At 45.1% G+C, this 17,564-nt stretch overlaps 1 protein-coding gene across 1 annotated transcript in view; it reads left to right on the forward strand.

Moving 5' to 3' along the window:
• The window catches only part of KEAP1 (kelch like ECH associated protein 1), a gene marked incomplete in the record, with an annotated part of 750,841 nt that overhangs the window by 196,881 nt on the left and 536,396 nt on the right, over nt 1-17,564 (forward strand). The window contains 1 exon segment of the mRNA XM_044084561.1: nt 15,919-16,605. Within this exon segment, the coding sequence (XP_043940496.1) occupies nt 15,919-16,605 (687 nt within the window).

Here is a 17,564-nt window from a genome sequence, read left to right on the forward strand (position 1 = left end):
GCTTGCCCATGTCATCCAGAAAGGGCAAGTGTAAGTGCGGCAGTCAGATTCCACACAAGGACGCCCACAGACTGTCTTTTCTGCCTAGGAAAGTCTTACAACAAGGCCTGCCCTATTTGTCAGGTCTTTGTTCCCAAGACTTTATGTAGTGGACTTCATGTGCTCAATTTGTACCTAGAGAACCAACATCTGAACCAGTTAGTGTTATGTATGGAGGGACCTTCTGACTTGCCTGTCGAAAGGCCAAGACCACAAGGCCTGCTGCTATTGTTGCACCTCGCCGTCTGGTGCTCATCCTGTGGCTGACAGCCCGGACGAATGCTTGGGCTCCACCACCTTAGGTTTAGTGGGTACCGGATTGGATGCAGCAGAACCCAGTGAGGAAGGCACATCCACGGAGCCTCTTTAGATGTCTGATTCTGACACAGAGAGGAAACCTAGGTCCTCTGTAGACCAGCCGGATCTCTTCACTCCTTCTCAGTCGTTTGGTCCTAAGACTTCTCCTGTTCAAACACCCACTAAGCCTTTGCTTAAAAAGAAAGAGAAGAGCAAGCATACCTCTCCAGTTAGAGAGAGCAAACCAGATTGGAAGCTTTCTCACAAAGCCTCTTCAATGCATTCATGGCCTTGCTGCCTACTGCCCAAGGATCTTCCATTACCCCTCCTCCAGTTAGGACTCCTAGGTCCCAGACTCCTCTCAGATGAAAGAGGAAGAGTACTCTGATTCTTCCTCAGAAGAGTTCCTCTTTCCCCTCATCCTCCCTCAAGGGTTCATGGCTACCTTGGACGTCTGAAAAAATGCCTACCTCCACATCCAAATAAGGCCCAGTTTCAGGAGTTTCCTTCAGTGGCCTCCTCTCATCATCAATTCTCAGCCTTGCCTTTGGTCTTTCTACAGCACCCTGAGTCTTCAAATGCCTGGCACCAGTGACTGCCTTCTACAGGACTTGAGATCCATATCTTCCCTTACCTGGATGATCTTTTCATCCAGGCAGACTGCAAACAGATGTTCATCGTGTTTCACTGTTGCAGTCATTACAATTGGGTTATCCTGCTGGCAGGCTACCCGCAGTCGGCCTGACTTCCAAAGTCTAGGTCTGGCGTTGGATGCTGTGGCCTCCTCCCCGACGTCAGTGCACCAGGGGTATAAAAGATGCAGCCGACATCATTTTCTCCAGTCTTTCTTGCCGCGCAGTTCCTGAAGCAAAAGCAGTTCGTAAGTGCTGGTCGGCCGACTCCTGAGATTTTCAAATTCGAATTTCAGAAACAAAGTCTTCATTAAAGCTAAGTACCCCATTGGGGAAATTTTTTTTCTTGCTCCAGACCGATGTCAGAAAAAGTTAATAATTGTATTTCTTGCGGGAAGCAAATACCTCAAGGATTTTCATTCTTACTGTATTCCTTGCCTAGGCCCTGACCACGACGTTGCCAGTTGTCGGTTTTGTGCTAGATTTAATCAACGCACTATTAAGCTTCGGTACGATTTTGCATTTCATTATTTTGGCAGAAGATTTAACTATATAATGCCGTTGGAGCAACCGACTACCGGAGTTTATAAAAGCACAAAGAAAAGGACAGGCACCAGAGGTCCAAAACCGACGACAAGGCTTCCGCTAGGCCTATCACCGGTTCGCCGGTTCTCACTGAGGCGCTTTCGCAGCCCCTGACGCCCGCTACCTCAGAGCCACAGGCTGCTTCCAACTCCCATGTGGAGCCGACTAGGCCGCTGGAAACTCAAGGTATTGGACACTCGGAAATTATTCCCTCAGATGGGTCCGGAGCCGCTGAGCAGGCATCGGCTTCTGAGGGTGTTTTCAGGCCTGCACAGTTATATGTAAAACTAACTTCAGCTTCAAAGGCAAAGACTAAAGCAGCTCTAAAGACAAAGAAACAAGTACAGCATTCTCCTGGACAGGCCTCCATGCCTAAAAAAACAGATGCTTAAAATGGCCGAAGACCTAATTACTTTGAACAGGGGTTCCCATCCCCCTCCTGATAAGAGGCCTAGGCAAGAGATAGACTATGCATCTTCAGATCAGGTTTCCATTTCCTCTGTTTCCTCTTCTGAACAGGAATATTCTTTTCCTCCCTATGAGGATTCTGATGCTGAAGAAATCTATTCCTTCAGCCTCTCCTCCTGAGGATTATTCTTTTGGGGAAACCCTGCATACTATGAGGGAGCATTTCAACTGGGAGAGCCAAGATTACTCAGAATCCAAGAAAAGGCTCAGACTTCCTTTTATTACCTCAGCACAGGCCCCTGGCTATACCTCCTGTTTTAGACATTGTAGATGTATTTTCAGAGTCCGGACTGTCTCCTGACTCTTTGCCACCAGCTCCTGTTAAGCCAGACAGATGCTACAGGGTTACTGATTCACATAAATTTCTTCATAAAAACCCTGCTGCAGACCCAGAAACTATCTCTCAGGGTCCCAAAGGGGTCAAGGCGTCAACTGCAAAAAAAACCTATACCCTCTGATAGGGATTCAAGGGCCCTGGACAGATGGGGGAAGAAGATTTATACTTCTGCTACCTTGACTGTAAGAGCTTTAAATTGTCAATTTCATATGCTTAAATATCAGCAATATCTAATGTCATTGCTTAAACAAAAAATGTTGACAAATTCAGAATGTGCAGAAAACAAAGAAATGCAGGATTTATTGCATGCAGCTGAACAGGTAGGAAAGCATACTTTGCAATGTGGTTTTGATTCTCTAGAGGCCTCTTGCAGGGTCGCTGTTACAGGTTCTGTCATTAGACTTACTTGGTAAAAGAACAGAATCTGCCCGATCATGTTAAAGCAAAATTATTAGATGCTCCATTACAACATGATTCCTTGTTTGGTGTTAAAGCAGAAGAGCTATTAAAGAAAATGGAGGACAAAGCTAAATCTATGGAAACAGTCAATTATTTCTTACAGGTACAGCCTCCCAGATTTAGCAGGAACTGGCCTGCAAAGAATTGGTTCTTTCCAGTGTCAGACAGGCCACAAAGAGGCAGATACAGACACCCCAGAGGCAGATCACAGCCCCAAGGCTCATACAGGCTTAAACAATGGAGTGCTTCAACCAAGGTGGAGAAGAAAAATCACAACCATACAGGAAACAGTCTCAATGACTTTCCCCTGCCAGCACCAAGCACTTATCTTCTGGCAGCTAATTTCGGGGGAAAACAAGCACTTTTTGCTCAAAATTGGCACATGATCACTCAAGACAAATGGGTCTTTAATATCGTATCCCAGGGCTACAGGTTCCATTTTCACACCCTGCCAAGGCCAAACGGTATGCCAGACCTGCCACGCAATCAATGGGCAGAGGCACAAAAACAAGTTTCATCCCTCATGGACATGAGGGCCATTCAACAAGTACCACAGCAAGAGCAGGGACAAGGATTTTACTCAAGGCTGTTCTTGGTGCCCAGAAAGGACAAAACCTGGAGACCAATACTGGACCGGTCTATCCTGAACACATTCCTGGACATTCCAAAATTCTAAATGCTAACTTTGCAGCAGCTTATGCCCATGCTGGGCAAGAAGGCTTGGCTTGTGACTTTAGACCTAAAAGAGGCTTACCTGCATGTCCCAATCAGACTATCATGCAGAAGATACCTCAGATTTATAGCTGGCTCAATGCATTACCAATTCTCTGCACTGCCCTTTGGCTTATCTACTGCTCCCAGGGTCTTCACAAAATGCCTGGCACCAGTAATTGCTTTTTGCAGACCAAGAGGAATTCGAATATTTCCTTACTTGGACGACTGCTTTATTCAAGCAGAGAACAAGGACACTCTACTACAGCATCTGGTGTTTATAAAAACATTACTAGCAGGCCTAGGGTACACAGTAAAAGAAAAGAAATCAAAACTCGTACCCTCTCGAGATAATATTCCTGGGTGCAAGCTTAAATGCAACTGCCCAGATGGCTTATCTCACGCCAGACAAACACAGGCAACTGACTACTTATTTCAAAATGTTGGCAACAAAGACCCAGTTATCTGCAAGAAAAATTCTGCAGGCTTTGGGCTTCATGGCATCCTGCATTCTGTTAATTCCATATGCAAGACTGCATATGAGGAAACTTCAATGGTATCTAAAAAGTGTTTGGACTCAACATTGCCACAGCCCGGAAACAATAATTACTCTCATTCCCTGCCTGCAACAGGAGTTTCGATGGTGTGCAAAAGCCTGTCACCACAACACAGGACAGCCATTCACTTTACCCACAGCCAGGCAGCCATTGACAACAGATGCATCAGATTATGCCTGGGGGGCCCATATGGCAGGAAGATGTATTCCGGGCACATGGTCCGCAAGTCAAATGCAGCTACATATCAATCAAAAAGAGATGCTAGCAGTTCAAAATGCCCTGACAGCCTTCAAGGATATACTTCATCCAGGACAACTACTGATGAAGACTGACAATACCACAGTCATGTGGTACATAAACAAGCAAGGGGGCACACATTCCTACCCCCTCTGCAGACTAGCCATGAACTTCTGGAACACGGCATTGACTTGCCAAGTACATCTGCAAGCACAATTCCTGCCAGGAAGGATAAATACTCTGGCAGACTAACTAAGCAGAAACCTAATGGATCCCCACGAGCGGAAATTGGATCCACAAGTCTTCAGCATGATAACAAGGAACTGGGGATGCCCGGTCATAGACCTATTTGACTCTCCACACAATTGCCAACTACAAAGATTCTGCACAAGGACTTATCATAAGCAAGCATTGAAAGTGGATGCTCTATCTTTCAGCTGGAAAAACCTAACAGTATATGCCTTTCCTCCTCTGCCTCTTCTCCCCAAGGTACTCCTCAAGGTCAGGCAAGAGAAGCCAAAAATGATACTGATTGCCCCAGACTGGCCCCGCCAGCACTGGTACCCAATCCTAAAGAGCATGTCTCCTTGCCCAGCTTGGACTCTACCTCAAATTCCTCACTTACTGACGCAACAAGACAGATACTGCACAGCCAACTCAGGACCCTAAACCTGTCAGCATGGCGGATAATGTAGCCATTCAAAACGCACCTCTTTCTAAAGCAGTTATGGATGTTATTTTGGAGACCAGGAGGCCAAGCACCAGAAAATCTTATGCAGAAAAATGGAAGAGATTCTGTGCTTGGAGCCAGGCACACTGTTTTGACACGATTGTCCAAATATTCCTCAGATTTTGCAATACTTAACTGAGATGCTGGATAAAGGCTTTTCCTTTTCATCAATTAAAATTCATGTCTCTGCCATTTCAGCTCATTACCATACAGAACCACCTATTTTTTTCTCATCCATTACCAAGGCAGTACCTCAGAGGGGCCAAAAACATAAGACCCCCAAGGAGAGCACCAGTGCCTGCATGGGACCTCAACTATGTCTTGGAGAAACTTACACTGCCTCCCTTTGAGCCAGCCTCTACAGTTGATATAAAATTCTTATCCTGGAAAACAGCTCTGCTCCTAGCAATAACCTCCGCTAGACGAGTCTGACTTACAGGCACTCATGGCTGTGGAACCTTTTATAATTTTCCTTCCTGACAGGGTTTCTCTGAGGAAAAACTCTACATTTATGCCTAAAGTAGTGACCAGTGTGGCCCTTAACCAAACAATTTACTTGCCTACCTTTTACCCAAACCCACAGAATAAGGGTGAGAAACTTCTGCATTCTTTGTACATTCACAGACCGCTGCGCTTCTACTTGGACAGAACCAAAGCTTTCAGAAAGACTGAACAACTTCTAGTAGCATATACTGCAGGATCACAAGGAAAGCCCATCTCAAAGCAGACCATTTCAAAGTGGATAGGCCACTGCATTCGTTTCAGCTATTCACAGCATGGCAAATCAGTGCCTAAGGGCATTAGGCCACATTCCACCAGAGCAGCAGCCACTTCAGCAGCCTTCCTCAGAGGAGTACCAACCAAAGACATCTTAGAGGCTGCAACTTGGAGTTCAGTGCATACTTTTACAAAGCACTACCACTTGCCTCTCTATTCTAAATCCAGGGCAGGCTTTGCCACTGCAGTTCTGCAGGGCCTGGTAGCCTCTCCTAATCCTATTTAGCACCAGCCTCCCAACCATAGCTTTGGGATTCAACCAAATTGTAATGACTGCAACAGTGAAACATTGAACATAGTACAGTTGTGTACCTATCGTAAATGTAGATGTTCGAGTGTATTCACTGTTGTAGTCCAGGTTACCCACCCTCCATCCCCCTTTTTCCTTGCTGGGACTTATCTGTACTTCTCTATTCTGTACAACCTAAGTGGTGTATTTGCTTGTAGATGAAGGAAAAGTTGTTTTTTGGTTATGCATGCTTTTTGGCATTAGTGAGCCTACCATTTTAGGGGCACCTGACATCTGGGGCAAGAAAAACTGAAGAAAATGGCGTCGGCTGCATCTTTTATACCCCTGGTGCACTGACGTCGGGGAGGAGGCGACTGCGGGTAGCCTGCCAGCAGGATAACCCAATTGTAATGACTGCAACAGTGAATACACTCGAACATCTACATTTATGATGGGTACACAACTGTACTTTCTTCTTGCTCCAATTGCTGAAAACTATTTACCATCCTGCAGTCTCTAGGGTTTCAGATAAATTACACAAAATCCCAGTTGGACCCTACCCAGGACATAGTGTTCCTGGGGTACATAATTCTGACAGATACCATGACAGCCTTACTTCCTCCACAGAAGGTAGCAAGCCTGACACAGTACCTACTTTTGGTACTTCACACCAAGGAAATGACCACAGGGCAGTACCTCAGGCTCCTGGGCTACATGACTTCCACTGTACCTGTCCTGCCTTTGGCAAGACTTCACCTTGGGTCTGTTTGGACGCAGCACTCCCACTCCCTTGAGTTCAAGGTACCCCCTACTGACCTGCCTCCAACAGGAGATTCATTGGTGGCTGACCCAGATGAAGCTCAACCCAGGCCTTCCACTCCAACTGCCATCTCCAACACAGGTTGTCAACACAAGTGTCTCAAACCTCTGTTGGGGAACTACACTGGGGCCACTAAAGGTTCAGGGAGTCTGGCCAGAACCACACAGGAAAGAACCCATCAGTGCAAGGGAGATGAAAGCAATACCTCTGGCCTTTTAATGCCTTTCATCCCAAGCTCAACCGGGGACTGCTAAAGCTCTTCACAGACAATACCACAGTACTGTTGTATCTCAACAAGCAGGGGGGAACCACATCTTTCTTTCCAGACTAGCTTTCCTTGTGTGGGAACTAGCTACAAGTCAGGGAGTTGCTCTTCAGGCAGTTTACCTTCCCTACAGAATTCTCGGGCAGATTTTCCTCAAAGTCCTTGACTGTGTTCCATGAATGGATGCTACACAGGGATGTCTTCCTAGACCTTGTCCGCCGATGGGGGTATACCTCAAATAGACCCGTTTGCCTCCACCATCAACAGGCAGCTTCCCTCCTTCTGCACCAGACTGCCAGAACCTCTGGCGATGGTAACAGATGCATTTTCAATATCTTGGAAGGGGATGCTTCCACATCCTAAATATTTGTAGTTTCCACACTTTGAGAGATGTGGTGAAATGAGGGTACGTGGTATAAACCCTGAGGCCTTTTACAACTACATACTTAGTTTAAAAGTAGGACCCAAGCATGTGCCAAACTAGTGACCAATTGTGTCACACAGACTGTTCCTGCAGAAATAGTAAACCTGCTAGTAGACAGATTTGGCATAAATTTCACTCCTTTATCCCCTCCAAACTCGTCACTTTTCCCCCAACTCCTCCCACCCTACATATCCAAAGAGCAGGTCATTAAAGCCTTGTCTAACACGCAAAAACCACAGTCTGTATGGGACCAGACGGCATTCCGGGCTGTCATGAACTAGCATCACATTAAGTACCCTATTCAATCACAGCCTAACCACTGGCTTTGTTCCTGCGGAGTGGAGAACAGCAACAGTTATTTCCTTCCACAAAGGTGGCTTAGCAACTGACCCATAAGTTTGACCAGCCTAATCTGTAAAGCCATAGAGCATATCATGGAGCATATCCTGGACCTCATAAGTAACGACAGGCAATCTCTCCAAACCCTGGATCCGACCCAATTTGGCTTTGTCAGGGGCAGAGCTTGTCTGTTTAAACTTTGTGAATTTCTTTGAAAATGTGACCAGGGCTATTGATGAGGGTATATCTATGCGCACAGCATACCCTGACTTGGCAAAGGCCTTTGACACAATCCCACACTCTGGCATTACTGATTAACTTAGTGAATTGAATGTAACCCCCTTTGTTGTAAGATTGGTTGCTAATTGGCTCACAGATTGGTCACACACACTATCAAAGTGACTCCACATCAACCAGCGGACCTGTCACCAGTGGGGGTGTCACAGGGTCAGTGTTGGGCCCCTTCTGTTTGGTATATACTTCTCAGAAGTTCAGGCCAAAACTAAGAGGCTGTGGCTAACCACGTTTGTGGATGACTGCAAACTTGGTGCTATTATCAATCCCCAAATTGTCAGTATTCCTCAGGAGGTTCTTATGCAGACCAACGACTGGTGTCTTAGTCACTGTCTCAAACTGAATGCAAAGAAATGCATCATTCCCTTCGGTAAAAACAATGTCCCTTCACACTATCAAATTAACAATACCCTGTGTACTTGCAAAGTGGTAAGAGAGCTGGGATCGCAAGTAGACTGCGACCTTAACTTTGACCATGTGTATACTGTAGTAAGGAAGGCTTTCTACATAGCACACTATTCACAAAGGCATCACCTCTAGAGCAAAGGAGATTATAACCCCTGCATACTAGTCACTAATCAGGGCCATAATTTAGTGCGCCCTTTTGGCATGTATCATACAAAGCACCTGCAGCAATTGGAGAGACCTCAGAGGTTTCTAATTAGGAAAATCAAAGGACTCCAGCATGTGCCTTAACACAGACTGACATCCTTGTCACTATACTCTAGATCATATAGACTTCTTAGGGGAGACTTATGCCTGGCTTAGAGCAATCTCCAACCCAAATGTAATTAATTTATTGAACATCTGTAAATCAAATGGGACTAAAGCTACCCGTTCCAGGGACCTAAGTATGGCCTGTGACTTGAATAGGATGTGCTGGAGGGACAGATCAGTCTCCAGTGACTGACATGTCTTTGGAATAGGCTGCCAATTCATCTAAAGGAGAGCACCTCTATGACGCTGTTCAAAAGGAAACCTAGACTAGTGGATGGGGCACTGTAAATTCTTACCAGGGATAGTGCCCACAGCCCTCCTGGACATGGGCCATCATTAATAAATCTGTTTCGGCAAAAGCCTTCAAGTAAAAATACAGATCTCATCCACAATGTATTGAATAAAGAAAAGTTTTGGATAATTTAAGCTTGGAGCTTTGTTTCCTTCAGGTTTAAATGACCTGTTGTAATTGGTGAAAGGTAAGGGGGTGTGTCTTGTTTAGTTTAAGTGGTATTGTGGATGGGATCTGTATTTTTACTTGCGTTTACAGTGAAGAAGGCTTTTGCCGAAACCAGTTTGTAGCCGTAAGATTCTGCAGCATTCTACAGCATTTTTTTCTGTTTACTGTTTTTACAATAAATAGTTGTTGGTGTTCACCTTATTTGGGCTGGCTGATGTTCTTTGTGTCACTGTTGCAGTCATCACACTTGAGTTATCTGCCTGCAGGTAGCCTTCAGTCAGCCCGAATACCAGAGTCTTGGGAATTCTGCGTCGGATGCTGTCGCCTCTTCCATGACGTCAGGTCGTCGGGGATATAAAACATGCAGCCAATGTCCTTACATCAGCTTTTCTTGCTGCACGGGAGCCCGAAGCAGTTCGCAAGTGCCGGTCAACCGCTACCTGAAATTTTCGTTGTTCAGTTTCAAACCTGAAGTCTTCTAAAGTGAAGTACTTCTTGCTCTAACAGATGTCAGAAAAAGTTAGCAATTGTCTCGGGGATTTTCATTCTTACTGTGTCACCTGTTTAGGCCCAGACCACGACATTCCTCGCTGCCGGTTTTGTGCCTTGTTTAACTCCCAAACTATTCGTCGTTGGCTATCTTTGTCGCTAAATTCTTTCACACTCATTCTCCATATTCAGAAATGGCTTCGACAAGCCATCCGACTACCGATCTTCCGAAAAAAACATAAGGATAAAAACAGAGACAAACCACATGGGTCCAAAACTGCAGACGGCACTTCTGTTAAGCTAGTCACCAGTTTGCCGGTACTTGGTGAGGCGCTTTCGCATGTACTGATACCCGCTTCTACAGATTTGCAGGCCTCTGCGGAGACCCATTCGGCATCCAGTACGCCACGAGATGATGCTTCAACTATGGAACCTGCGCATGTCTCTACTTTGGATGGTTCCAGAGCCGCCTTAGGGTGTATTCCGACCTTCCGATGTTTGTATTAAACAGTCTACTTCATTTCTGACTAAAACTACTGAGTTTCTCAGGCCCAGAGTTTGCATTGCACTTAGAAAACCGATGATCAAAGCGCATGCTCAAGCTCCCATGCCACATAAACAAATGCCTAGAATAGCTGACGACCTTATAACTTTAATTAGGGGAAGCCAGCCTTCCCTCTCTAAAAGACAAAGGTTTGATTTACCTTCTGATTCTACAGACCATGAGTCTGATGACTCTGATCCCTCTGATTACCAGGAACATTCCCTTATCTACGTATGAGGATTCAGATGCAGAGGATTCCATTCCCTCTGCTTCCCCTCCCGAAGACTTCTGTTTTGGTGAAACCTTGCATACCTGAAGAGAGCATTTCCGCCGGGAAAGCCAGGACTACCCACAGTCCAAAAAGAGACTCAGAATTCTTAAACCTGCCACATCACAGGCCTCTAGCTGTACCCCCTGTCCTGGATATTGTAGATGAGGTCTTCATGGAATCCAGTTTTACTCCTGATACCACCAGCTCCTAAAAAGCCTGACGGGTACTACAGAGCACTTGACTCTCGTTTCACTTTAGGTCTCTGGGAAATGGTCTCTGGATCCGCAGTGGAATTCTTAAAGGTATTAAGGCTACCACAGCCAAAATCCCTACCCCTTCTGACCGGGATTCTAGAGCTTTAGACAGATTGGGTAAGAAGGTATATACCTTTGCATCTCTTGCCATAAGGGCTTTAAATTGCCAGTTTCACATGTTGGAAGTGCCAGCAACATATTATGAAACTAATTAAACAGAAAATGTGGTTGCTTCCAGATTGTGCAGAAAATAAAGATTTACAAGAGTTGATGCATTCTGCAAATGTAAGTTAGTAAACATACTTTGCAGTGTGGTTTTGATGCCTTAGAACCATCTTGCAGGGCTGCTGTCACTGGGTCTATACTGAGAAGGCATGCTTGGCTGAAGGAACAAATCTTGCCAGACCATGTCAAAGCAAAATTACTAGATGCTCCATTAAACCTGGAACGTTTGGTTGGCACAAAAAGTTAAATCTATGCGAACTGTTAAAGATTTCTTAAAGGTACAGCCACCTAGATTCAGTAGGCATTGGCCTTCTAAAAACTGGACCTTTTTCATTCCCTCCCAGGCCTTCTCAGTCCAAACCCAGGGGCAACAGACCACCAAGACTACAGTCACAGGGTATGCAGAGATCTAAGCAATGGAGTGCTCCCACCTCAAAAACTGGGAGTGGTAAGCCACCTTCTTATGGAAAAAGTTCACAATGACTTGCCTATCATCCTTCCCAGCCATGCCAAAGTACTTGAACCCCTAGGAGGAAAACTCGCCCTGCATGCAAAAAACTGGATGTCCATTACCCAGGACCGACCGATGGGTCCTAAACATTGTATCCGAAGGGTACAGATTCTACTTCCACTCACTGCCAACCCCAAGTGGTTTGCCTGACCTTCCTCCAAACCAGTGGGCAGAGGCTCAAAAGCAAGTACTTTCTCTTATCAGTATCAGGGCTATTCAGTCTGTTCGAATAGAGCAAAGGGGACAGGGTTTCTACTCCAGACTGTTCCTGGTGCCCAGAAAAGAGAGCTCATGGCACCCTATCCTGGATCTGTCCACTCTCTTCCTGGTGTTCCCAAAATTCAAAATGCTTACACTACAACAACTTCTTCCTATGTTAACCAAGGACTCCTGGCTAGTCACCCTAGACTTAAAAGAAGCTTATCTACACATCCCCATAAGGGAATCTTGCAGGAAGTATCTGCGTTTCAGGGCAGGCTCTATGCACCTCCCTTTGGCTTATCTACTGTGGCCAGGGTAAGTGCCTGGCTCCATCCATTGCATACTGCAGGCAGAGAAATATTCAAATTTACCCATACTTGGACGATTGCCTGATTCAGGCAGACTGTCAGGAATTGCTACTTCAGCACCTGGCATTTGTAAAGAGACTTTTAACTTCTCTGGGGTACACCATCAACTAAAAGAAATCACATATGGTGCCCAGCCAAAAGATTGTATTCCTGGGAGCAAGCTTAAACACTTCCCAGATGGCATTCCTCTCTCCAGAAAAGCAGGTTCATTTGACAAACTACTTCAGACTAATATCAACCAAAACCCAGCCATCTGCAAGAAAAATACTGCAAGCCCTAGGGTTCATGGCCTCATGCATTCTACTAATTCCATATGCAAGACTGCATATGAGGAAACATCAGTAGTACTTAGTCTTTGGTGTCAACATTCTCAGGACTTGGAAAAACTTCAGTAGTACTTAGTCTTTGGTGTCAACATTCTCAGGACTTGGAAACACTGATTCCTATCATTCCTTGTCTAAGGGCAGAGTTCCTGTGGTGGACAGAGGTTCCTTTGGTGGGCAGAGGTTTGCAACCACAACAAGGGACTTGTTTCACTCAACCTTTCACTCAACCCCTCGCCGTCCAAACCCTGACAACAGACGCATCAGACTATGCATGGAGGGCTCACATGGCAGGCAAATGGAGCCCAGGACAAATTTACCTGTATATCAATCAAAGAAATGTTAGCTGTACAGAATGCTCTGATAGCCTTCAAATACCTTATCCTTTCAGGACAACTCTTGATAAAGACTGACAACATCACAGTTATGTGGTAGATAAGCAAGCAGGGGGAACTCATTGCTACCCACTCTGCAGGTTAGCCATGGCCCTGTGGAACACAGCCTTGAGCAACCAAGTGCACTTGCAAGCTAAATTCCTGTGAGGCAAACAAAATTCACTAGCAGATTACTTAACCAGAATTTCACTGGACCCACATGAGTGGAAACTGGAGCTCAACTCATTCAAACTTCTAATCAACAGGTGAGGGACACCAGAGGTTGACCTGTTTGCCAAACCCGAAAATCATCAATTGAGCAAATTTTGCACCAGAAATCCCCACAGCCAAGCATGGCGAGTGGATGCCCTATCCTTTACATGGGAAAACCTCTCAATTTATGCCTTCCCCCTCTGCCCCTCCTCTCAACAGTACACTCAAGATCAAGCAGGACAGACCAAGGACAATCCTTATTGCACCAGACTGGCCATGCCAGCAGTGGTACCCACTCCTTCGCAGTCTGACAGCAGTGCCACCCTGGCACATACATCAGATGCCTCTCCCTGTTGTCCCAGCAGGAGGGACAGATTTTGCATCCTCCGCTGCAAACACTGAACCTTGCAGTCTGTTTTATTCCCTGAACACACCATCAGCAACCCTCAGCAAACAGGTGCTGGATGTAATCCTTGAGGCCAGAAGGCCTAGTACTAGGAAATCTTATTCAGAAAAGTAGAAAAGATGCTGCTCTTGGAGCCAGTCTCTAGGAAAGGACACAGCCGTGCCCTCCTTACCTCAAATCCTAGATTTACCTAGCAGAGCTGCTCCACAAAGGCCTATCCTTCTCATCAATTAAGATTCATGCCTCGGCCATCTCAGCCCATTGCAGTACTAAGCCTCCTGTCTTTTTCTCACCCTCTGATCAAACGGTTCCTGAGAGGAGCTAACAATTTTAGACCCTCGAGGAAAGTACTAGAGAAGCTCACACTTCCCCCTTTTGAACCTGCTGCTACAGCAGAGTTAAAATTCCTCTCTTGGAAAACAGCCTTACTTCTCTCCATCACTTCAGCAAGAAGAGTATCTGAGTTATAGGTACTAATGGCTGTGGAGCCCTTTATTATTTTCCATGCTGACAGGGTCTCCCTCAGGACTTAACCCATCATTTATGCCCAAGGTGATATCCAGTGTGGCTTTAAACCAATCCATCCATTTACCAACCGTTTTCCCTAATCCTCAGAATAAAGGGGAGAGGATCCTGCACTCCTTGGACGTGCACAGACAGTTCAGGTTCTACCTTGATAAGACTAAGCCTTTCAGAAAATCTGACCAGCTGCTAGTCAGCTTTGCTACAGGGACAGAGGTCAAGGCCATTTCAAAGCAAACCATTTCCAAATGGATAGCACACTGCATCCATTTCTGCTACAAACACCATGGAAAACCTACTCCACAGGGGATCAGAACCCATTCCACTAGGGCTACCTCAACTTCTGCAGCATTTATTAGGGGAGTCCCTACCAGGGACATCCTGGAGTTCTGTACACACCTTCACCTTCACCAAGTACACTTACCTGTCTTTTATAAATCCAGAGCTGGATTTGCCACAGCAGTCTTACAAGGCCTGCTAGCCAGCCCTAATACTTTACTGCCTCCACCCTTACTCAGCTTTGGGAATCAACCCAAGTGTGATGACTGCAACAGTGAAACACAAAGAACATAGTACAGTTGTGTACACTTACCATAAATAAATGTAGATATTAGTGTATTTACTATTGCAGTCCTCGTTACCCTCCACCCAGCCCCCTGAATTTTCTAGACTTTCTACTTGTCCTCTTTTTGGCTATATCTTATGACTGTGGTATTTACTTTTAACTGGAGGTGTTCCACACCATGTAATTGCTTCCTATTCTGGGGGCTCCTGACATGTGGGGAAGAAAAACTGATGTAATGGCATCTGCTGCATGTTTTATACCCCTGACGACCTGACGTCATGGAAGAGGCGACCGCATCCGACGCAGAAATCCTGACTCTGGTATTCGGTCCAGCTGAGGACTACCTGCAGGCAAATAACCCAAGTGTGATGACTGCAACAGTGAATACATTCTAACATTTACATTTATGGTAAGTGTACACGACTGTACTTTTTTTGTTTTGAGGTCTGTTGCTGCTTTTGGCTGTGCACTTCTGCCGTACTTGTGTACTACTACTGCTGCTGCTGTGTGTTTTAGTCAATAGTAATTACAATCCTGGGCACTGACTTAAGAGTATTGTATCTATGGTATTACAGTGGGATGAAACTACCTCCAGGTCGGCAGCCTAGTAACCTCCTATGATCTTATGAATTTTCTTCAGTTGTTACTCATTCACTCGTAGTTTCTTAAACATACTGAGTGAGTATATCCACAAAGTGAACATGACTGTGATTGGGGGTTGGCACAGCCGATTAAGGTGTTAAAAGCTACTTCATAAGGTCCAGTGGTCCAGATTTGATTCTGTGTGCCTCCGTTGTCTGTGACTCTGAGAAAGCCACTTAACTAGACTGCGCTTCTAGGTTGAGTCTGGAAAAGATCCCTGGAAATTAGTGCTCTACCACTGAAAGCAAATACAAAAGCAGAATTAAAAAAAATGGTAGTTTGGAAACAATACACAGTGTGTTAAAGAACCACTTGCATGTTATAGTTCTGGAGATGTTGTACTGTGTAGCATATTGCAGCCATTTGTGCTAATGAAAAATTGTCTACATGTTTTTACTGACTCTGCTGTGATGGTACATATCAGTCAAAATGTTGCTTTCTGCTGATACTGTTGCTGTTACATAGTTTCCTTGAAACTCTTGTATTTAAGAGCTGTTTTAATAGCGGAGTTGTAGAATTTTAGGCATGATGCGAGAGGACTCTTGTGTTTAAAATACTAAGACGTCATAAATCAGAATACACTGTACTATCTACTACATGTATTGAAACTTACCTAATTTTTTTATACTGTAGGTGGCAAAACAGGAGGAGTTCTTCAACTTGACTCACTGCCAGCTGGTGACATTAGTTAGCAGAGATGAATTGAATGTCCGTTGCGAATCTGAAGTCTTCCATGCTTGCATAAACTGGGTTCGCTACGACTGTGAGAACAGACGGCCATATGTCCAGGCCCTTATGCGGGCTGTTCGATGTCATTTCCTTACGCCTCATTTCCTACAAATGCAGATGCAGAAGTGTGAAATACTGAAACTGGACTCCAAATGCAAAGACTACCTCGCCAAAATATTTCAAGAGTTAACCCTTCATAAACCCACCAAGGTGGTACCATGTCGAGCTTCAAAGGTACCACAGTTGATATACACTGCCGGTGGGTACAACAGACATTCACTTTGTTACTTAGAAGCATTCAATCCATATGATAGGTCTTGGATAAGGTTAGCAGACCTGGAAGTTCCACGCAGTGGGCTGGCAGGGTGTGTAGTTGGTGGATTGTTTTATGCAGTAGGTGGACGAAACAACAACCCTGATGGAAATACAGACTCCAGTGCACTTGACTGTTATAACCCCATGAACAATCAGTGGTCACCCTGTGCCTCCATGAGTGTGCCAAGAAATCGTATTGGAGTTGGTGTCATAGATCGGATGATTTATGCTGTTGGAGGTTCTCATGGATGTATTCATCACAACAGCGTAGAAAGGCAAGTAATGCTGCTGATCTGTGAAAAAAGTCCTTGTAAGACAAGGGTGAAGAGAATTGTCATTTAAAATGAGGTTGCATAACTGTGCAAGGTCACTTTATAAACCTAGCTGCTATTGCTATAAGAAATGTGTAGTTTCAAAGTAGGCAGAACAATGTCATATGATTACTGGTTATGTAAGGTATTCACAAGTGGCATATTTTTCATAATTTGGGACTTCTTGCACATTCCAAGTGAATTGTATCTAGCATTGTGAATGTGCATCTTAACTGCAGCTGCAAGTGCTCATCTTCAATGCTGTTCTTTTCTTGAGAGGTCTGCTGCATTGGTTAATATGTTCTTCATGTTTCACTGTTGCAGTCATCACTTTTGGGTTATCTAATTGCAGTAGCCCTCAGTCGGCCTGATTAACAAAGTCTTGGGTCCTGCATTGGTTGCTGTCCCTTCTTCCATAACGTCAGGGGTATAAAACATGCAGCCGACACCATTACATCAGTCTTTCTTGCCTTGCGGTGCCCGAAGCAGTTTGCAGGTGCCAGTCGGCCGACTCCTGAAACTTTCGTTTTAGAGTTTCAGAACTGAAGTCTTTAACTAAAGCTAAGTACCCCATTGGGGAAACTTTTTCTTGCTCCTTACCAATGTCAGTAAAAGTTAATAATTGCATTACTTGTGGAAAGCAAATACCTCATAAAGATTTTCATTCGTACTGTATTCCTTGCCTAGGCCCTGACCACGACGTACCGTGCTGTCAGTATATTTTCTCCTCTAAATATTTCGGTACTCAGTTTAATTATCCAGAAATTGTCTGTTACCCATCTGACTACTGGGATTCTGAAAAAAACACAAGGATAAAGATAGAAACAGGCCGCCGAGGTCCAAACCTGCCGAGGACACTTCTAAGTCAGTCGCCAGTTCGCCGGTACTTAGTGAGGCGCTTTTGCAGCCCCCGATACCTACTAC

Source organism: Protopterus annectens, chromosome 9.part0, assembly GCF_019279795.1.
Source record: "Protopterus annectens isolate FY-2018-M chromosome 9.part0, PAN1.0, whole genome shotgun sequence".
Classification (NCBI taxonomy): domain Eukaryota; kingdom Metazoa; phylum Chordata; order Ceratodontiformes; family Protopteridae; genus Protopterus; species Protopterus annectens.